The sequence below is a fragment of the Coregonus lavaretus genome, assembly GCF_964263955.1.
Source record: "Coregonus lavaretus genome assembly, chromosome: 3".
NCBI lineage: Eukaryota > Metazoa > Chordata > Actinopteri > Salmoniformes > Salmonidae > Coregonus > Coregonus lavaretus.
Window position 1 is genome coordinate 39,635,270 of NC_139990.1, and position 7,863 is coordinate 39,643,132.

At 45.8% G+C, this 7,863-nt stretch overlaps 1 protein-coding gene across 1 annotated transcript; it reads left to right on the top strand.

Annotated features, from left to right (window-relative positions):
* Positions 1–418: 418 nt before the first annotated feature.
* On the top strand, positions 419–7,159 carry LOC311112763 (transcription factor E2F3-like; the record flags this gene model as incomplete). The annotated part of the gene is made up of 7 exons (XM_084155901.1): positions 419–691; positions 2,586–2,700; positions 4,625–4,844; positions 5,036–5,194; positions 5,380–5,494; positions 6,539–6,680; positions 6,852–7,159. 7 exons carry the CDS (start codon positions 419–421, stop codon positions 7,157–7,159), a joined length of 1,332 nt encoding a protein of 443 aa, XP_084012027.1.
* Between the last annotated feature and the right edge of the window lie 704 nt (positions 7,160–7,863).

The window sequence follows — 7,863 nt, forward strand, 5'->3', positions numbered from 1 at the left end:
AATGAACGCGTGCCGTCTTATCTTCTATACTGTCATTGGTCAATAAACTCGGAAACGTTTTTAAAATAGGTGGAGTTATGACGCAGTTTACCCAATCGCGTCACATATGCAAATATTGTTTGAACATTTCCCGGGAAATCTGAGTTTCGCGGGAGGGTTCCTTCGCGCGTAAACGGTATCCCTTCATTCATTGTCAGCTTCCTGGAGCCATTTTTGAGCTGGCAGGGCTGAGACTCGCGCTAGTTTCTAATCCATTGCATCTGCCTAAATGTGCTCTCAATATACTTTTAAACATACAAATATCGGCAAATAAGATCATAATCTACTCTTTCATATCAATATTTTTTATTTTGTCGCGGTGGATTAGCTGAAAAGGGGCTTTAAACTAAAGGGACAAAGGGTACCCGAGCCCACAAAGATGAGAAGAGGGATCTCATCAGCCCCGGATAAAGTAATAATAGCAGGTGTTGGAGGCTCTTCTCTAGACAAAAATGCGATATTGACAGCATTGTCCGACCGGTTAACCCCTCATTTTACAACTGCCACTTATATTCAAATTATAACTCCACCGCCTTGCATTACACAGACTTCAAATGTCTGTTTGTCCGAACCTCCAGCTGGCAGTATATATTCCACTCCAAACGGAGCAACAAACGGAGCCGGACAACGACCTACGTTAGGACGTCCACCGGTAAACTTGCTAATGTCATTTTCTGTTATATTGCAGTGACTGAAATGAATGATAAACTGCTTCGTATGTTGGTAGCCTAGCTAGCTAGTTAGTTAGGTCGCTCTCACTGATCCTCTCGAGTCACCCAACAGACTCGAGGTTCGCTCAATAGTTGGGCTTTACACTAGTCTGAAAGCAGTCATACAATTTGTTCAAGCCATAGTTAGTTACATCGTTACTTTTACAGGTGAAACTAGATTTAATGTAGTTTGGGTAGCCTGTTGGCTAGCTAATAAGATGCCTTCCATATATTATCAATTGCTAAGGGGTCAGACCCGTATTGTAAAAGGTCAACAGCTTATGCCTAAACAATTTCTCATCAGTTTCTCAAGTTGAGAGAATGTTGGGGTTTAGTGTAGGGTTCAAGAACACCTCTAGCCTTGCAAGGTTCCGTGCATGTTTTGACACAGTCGTGCTTCAGCTTGCTAGGCTAGCTGTACAATAATTACTTGTCAGAAATGAGTGGCTAGGCCCTGTTAGTGTTTTGGACTGCGGGGGGGGGGGAAGGGAATTGGAAAGCAGGCTGACTGGCTCGCTCCGTAGGTAGCCTGCAAGCTAGCCAGCTAACTACAAACACAGGCCAACAGTCTTAGTTGAGCAACAGAAGGACAATCGGCTTATCTTTAGTTTTCCGCGTCAGAAGATTGTCATATCGAATATCGTTATAGCTGCTAACTAGCGACATTGTTATAATAGCTTATATGCTTGCGTGCTTCCTGTGTTTTTAACCATCAAATTGCGGAAATGCCATCCATATAGGCCTGCTGATATGGATTCATTTCTGGCCATGCATCAAAAAGCCACAACACACTAGCAGACGTTCTACTGTACTGTCTTTGACACTAGTCTACAGACATAGCTAGCTTGCGTCCAGGATCCCCCATTTGCTCACAGAGTAAGATAAATCAGATTGGAGGGGGGGTTGGCTGGGGCATTGGCTGGGGTTTGCAAAGATGGCAGCCATATTTTATATTTATGAACTGCCCCAGCAGCAAGGACTTACTTATTTGTTCCATCTCTAGCTTGAGGAAAAAGCCAACAGGGCCATCTGATATTATGAAAATAATGTTCATTTTCTAGAACAGCCCTAGGGTGATATGTATTTTGTCCACTGTCCCTCATGAATGACTGGCCACATGTTTTCCCTCATATTTAAATGTTGACCTGCTAGACACACTAATGTCCTCATTGACTCGATATGCTTCTCTCTACACACAAACACACATGGCAAGATACTCATGATTCCTGTTTTCATCACTCTCTCTCAGGCCTGTGATGTGTAAATAAAGTAGCCTCATGCCATGTTGTTGGACAAAATGGCCGACATCTCACTGACACTCCATGAGTCAACTTCAGGTCATGGTCTTATGTTGACATTGAGGGCATATTGGTTGATTATCTTACACAATATATAACTAATCTTTATGAATGTGATATGTGGTTGTCTCACCTAGCTACCTTTTTAAAGATGAATGCACTAACTGTAAGTCGCCCTTTATAAGGGCATCTGCTAAATGACTTAAATGTATTTGTAAATCGTGTCTTCAATGATCGAAGCACAGCTGGTGTACTACAGTACACTGATAAACACTTTTTAGTTAATTGATGGGATGTTTCATTCAGTGTCGCTAGTAGAGCATTCTCAGTGTATAAAACAAGCATATTTTATAAGTGAAGTAAAAAGGCTTGCTTTTCAATTGCCAATATTGAAATTATTATAGGCATACGCAGAAACGATTCTACAGGCTAAGTTTGAATTTATAAAGCCTATCACACAGTTATGCCAGAACGATACTCAAGAACATCTGATCTGTTTTGTGAGAAGTGATCTGACTGCAGTGTATACCTCCTGCAGGCCAAGCGGAGGTTGGCGTTGGATGAGTCGGACCACCAGTACCCCATCGAAGGAGCCAGGACCCCCAGGGGAAAGGCTGGCGGAGCCTCCGGGCCAGGGCTCAAGTGCCCCAAAAGTAAGACTGGGTTAGAGCAGATGGACAAGTGAGGATTCTGTGACTGTTATAAAGCTTAAAATTCCTAGATAGTGGCCCTCCTGGAGAGCTACTGGGTATGCAAGGTTTTGCTCCATGGTCCATCTCTGTAGTAACACCTGATTCCACTAATTTCGTGATATCCAATTGGTAGTTAGTCTTGTCCCATCGCTGCAACTCCTGTACAGACTCGGGAGAGGCGAAGGTAGAGAGCCATGCTTCCTCCGAAACACGACCCTGCCAATCCAAACTGCTTCTTGACACTGCTCGCTTAACCCGGAAGCCAGCCGCACCAATGTGTCGGAGGAAACGCCGTACATCTGGCGACTGAAGTCAGCGGGCATGCGCCCGGCCGCCACAAGGAGTTGCTAGAGCGCGATGGGACAAGGACATCCCAGCCAGCCAAACCCTCCCCTGACCTGGACGATGCTGGGCCAATTGTGCGCCCCCATAATGGGTCTCCCAGTGGCGGCCGGCTGCGACACAACCCGGGATCAAACCCCGATATCTAGTGACGCCTCTAGCACTGCGATGCAGTGCCTTAGACCGCTGCGCCACTCGGGAGGCCTAATCGGTTCTGTTAAGCAGCTAATCGGTAGTCAGGTGTGCTTGATTTTGGGTTGGAGTGAAATCCTGCAGCAGTGTACCGCTCCAGGAGGAGGTTGGGCACCCCTGCTAAAACATGATCAATGAGGAAGTGCAATTAAGTGCACCGGGCTATGGCACATGACATGAACGGGCAAAAGCGGGGAGGGAGGAGAGCCCTTCTGAAATAGAACAGTAATCTGCGCCGCTCGGGCATGTTGTCAACAAGGCAGCATGATGCATCGTTCAGAAACATACAAAATCTATTTTCCATAAAATATATGTTTAAACAAGTTTTCATTGGGAAGGCAGATAAAGCCTTTTTATCTAAAGCAATCACGTTTGCATGTGAAAACACACAATCCTACTCATTACTCCACTCTTTTTTTTGAGCCGACTTCGCCATCAACCAAAAGGCCTCACGTCCGGGAAGCAGCCCGGTTCCAAAACAAATGCAATCAAATCAAATGTTATTTGTCACATGCGCCGAATACAACAGTGAATACTTACAGTGAAATGCTTACTTACAAGCCCTTAAACCAACAATGCAGTTTTAAGAAAGAATACCTACAAAAATTAAAAGTAATAAATAATTAAAGAGCAGCAGTAAAATAACAGTAGCGAGGCTATATACAGGGGGTACCGGTACAGAGTCAATGTGCGGGGGCACCGGTTAGTTGAGGTTATTGAGGTAATATGTACATGTAGGTCGAGTTATTAAAGTGACTATGCATAGATAATAAACAGTAGCAGCAGCGTAATAGAGAGGGGGGGGGGGGGGGCTGTACGCACTACCCTCTGTAGTGCCTTGCAGTCGGAGGCCGAGCAGGTGCCATACCAGGCAGTGATGCAACCAGTCAGGATGTTCTCGATGGTGCAGCTGTAGAACCTTTTGAGGATCTGAGGACCCATGCCAAATCTTTTCAGTCTCCTTAGGGGGAATAGGTTCTGTCGTGCCCTCTTCACGACTGGTGTGTTTAGACCATGTTAGTTTGTTGGTGATGTGGACACCAAGGAACTTGAAGCTCTCAATCTGTTCCCCTACAGCCCCGTCGATGAGAATGGGGGCGTGCTCGGTTCTCTTCTCTTTCCTGTAGTCCAATCAACGCTAACCCAGGACATTAATAGAATACCCTCATTCTGTAAAGATGCATAGTTTCACACTGCAGTGTGAACATACTGTAACTTGTTATGTATTGTTAATTAAACACTATCTTTCCCATCCAACTTTAAACATAATACTACACTGGCTCTCTCTCCCGTTCAACTTTGAACATAATACTAAACTGGATCGCGGGCTCTCCCATCTGTCTTACTGTAGCACCAAAGTCACCGGCAGAGAAGACGCGCTACGACACGTCGTTGGGCCTGCTAACGAAGAAGTTTGTTGAGCTGCTGGGCCAGTCGTCTGATGGCGTAATCGACCTCAACCAGGCTGCCGAGGTCCTCAAGGTGCAGAAGAGACGCCTCTATGACATCACCAACGTACTGGAGGGGGTGCATCTCATCAAGAAGAAGTCCAAAAATAACATCCAGTGGATGTAAGTGTCTCATAAGAATGGTGATGAGAACATTTTGATTCAAACAACTTTATCCTCTTAGGGGAATTACTAGACATCATCACTGACTTGATCTCACTGCATGAGGTAATGTAAATAGATTTCAAGCGCATGTCCTGTGTTAAACTCTCTCTTTCTCGCGCGCCCACACCCCTCCCCACTCTCTCTTCCAGGGGCTGTAACCTGTCAGAGGATGGGGTTACATTGACCAGCAACCAGACCCTGAGCAGTGAGCTGTCTGACCTGGGTCAGGAGGAGAGGAGGCTGGATGAGCTGATCCAGAGCTGTACCCTGGACGTCCAACAGATGACAGAGGCCTCGCACAGCCAGAAATATCCTTATTATACACACACACTGTTGAAGTCACTCTGGAATAGAAGAACAGGAAGAACCCAGGCTCTCTTCGTAGGATACTATGACGCCGTTATAACTACTATTACTTTGGTGCTCAAAGCTGGTCAATATGTGAGTGTTTCCTCCAAACCCAGCGTTAGTTTTCTTTAACCACCTGGTCTACGTTTGCATATGTGACGTACCAAGACATCCGTCAGCTGCGCAACTTGAAAGACCAGACGGTGATCGTGGTGAAAGCTCCGTCTGAGACGAAGCTGGAGGTGCCAGACCCACAGGAGGTAATCAGTCAGTCTGTTAATCAATATGACTGGAGACCTTCTTCTTTGTTAGTCTACTGCACTTTCTACGACATGTATGCATGTACCTTGTACAAAAACAAGTTATGGTTCTTCTCTTTCAATGTCAACTAACAGTAGAACTAACCATTTTGGACGACCGCTTGCGCTACAATCACAAAATCAGTTTCCGACGACTATCTGAGGTGCCGGTCAACAATATCCCAGGCACCAGTGCAGTCCAGTCCATGTACTAGAGGTTGAGAATCACTAGTCTACCAATTGAATCAAAACCTAATCAATGCATCATGATCATGTTGTCTGTTCACTGCAGTGTTTATACATGGGATAGGAAAGTTATGGTTTCCCCCCTTGAAGAACAGCTTCCATTAAACACTTTTTAAGGACCTCTCATTGGAAATAGCGCTTGAGAATTGACTAATACTGTAGGTGTCAGGCAGCTATCAGGTACCAGTCAGTGACGTCCTAGGGACCACCCAGCTAACAATTCTAGGAAGAGAGAACGTTTTTGTAATGTTACCTGTAATGTTCCCCAGATGTTTGAGTTTCCAGTGTTCCATTAGTTAGGGGAACATTCTATGCATGTTAGCAAAAACCTGAGAACCCATTTAGCATTGGAGTTAGGAGCATTAGAGTTAATGTCAAACAGAACTTACCCAGAACGTAGTTACATGTTCTCAGAATATTCAATATTAATGTTCTAGATGCGTTTCATGGGAACGTTGCAAGAACATTCGTGTTCAGTTCTCTGAGGGTTAGGAGAATATTCCATCAACATCCCACCAAACAGACATAGAACCTGGTTTTCATGAATGGTCCTTGGAAACAGCCCTTGCACATCACTGGAACATTCCTATGAAAATGTTAGGTAATGACCTAATGAGACTCTTAAGGGAATGTTTGCTAAAGTTGTGGGAACGTTTGTTAGCTGGGTAGTTTCGGTCCATGTAGCTGAGGTTGAGACATGCTGTTCTTCCGGTTCAATCAATACCTAATCAGTGCATCATGATGTTGTTCCTTTTCCAGAGCCTGTCTGTCCACCTCACCAGCACCAAGGGGCCTATCGAAGTGTTCCTCTGTCCGGAGGAGAACACCACCAGTAGTCCTGTAAAGAATGGCAGCCCAGATGTCAAAGGAAACTCCTCACCTTTCCTCAAAGTGTCAGCAGGTACCTTTCCATCAGAATGTGCACACTGCACTCTGTCTGAGCAGTACAGCCGCCTTCCTTTTTAGAAGGGTTATTTTAGACCTGATCAAATATCACATTTCCTTGCATCGATCAGTCAAGATTTGGGTTTTAGTTTTAATATCTCTCACAGCCTGTCTCCTTTCCCAACAGAGAGTGCAACAGGCAGCAGCAGTAACAACCATGTCGCTCCAGCTCCCTCTGTGGTGACGGTTACCAACCTCTCCCCCATCACCTCCCCTTTCACCAGCCTGCTGCTGCAGACGGAGGACCAGATCCCCCCCTCCCTGTCTGGGCTCCTGGAGGGCCACGGGGCAGGGCCCTTCGTCAACCTGTCCCCCCCTCTCCTCAACGAGGACTACATGCTGAGCTTAGGGGACGATGAGGGAATCAGCGATCTGTTCGACGCATACGACTTTGACAAGCTGCCCCTGGAAGACCTACTGTGTCCCTCTATGTAGGAGGGAGGGGTGGAGGACAGGGGGACATGTCTTGTGTCCCTTGTTACTGAATGGAGGACATAGGGGATACTTGTCTCTCCTGTGTGTTCACATGTACCAGGAGAGACCGGGGAAATGTTGTGTCTTCATATGTAACTGTCATGGAGGACCAGAGAGAGATCAGCCCGTAGAGAGAGACTGGCACCCCTATCCCTCTGTTTAAAGAGGGTTAGGTACATGGGGCTGGCTGGGTGAAAGATCTCACCCTGTCTGTGTGCCTGCCTGTTTGTCATGGCAGTACACTGAGCTAGCTGGGTGAAAGATCCCCCCCGTCTCCTCTCCATGTGCCTACCTGTTTGTCGAGGCATTGTACAGACTGCCTTAAAACTGGGTCGTGTTCAGTAGGAACAAAATTGATAGTGATTGAAACGGGGAGGTTCCATCTACATTAGGCTAGGTTTCATTTTCAGTTGCAAAAGATTTTGCTATGCTGTGCCCTAATGAAAGCGACCCTGAACAGCTCTTCTCTCACTGCTCCGACCTTCTTGATTACTGAGAGCTGCCTTATCCAAACTGGCACTAGTAGAAACATTTACATTACATTTTAGTCATTTAGCAGACGCTCTTATCCAGAGCAACTTACAGTTAGTGAGTGCATACATTTTCATACTGAAACCCTCCATAACTGTCTGTGTGTTTGACAGTTTCTCATGTGTTCCTGTGGA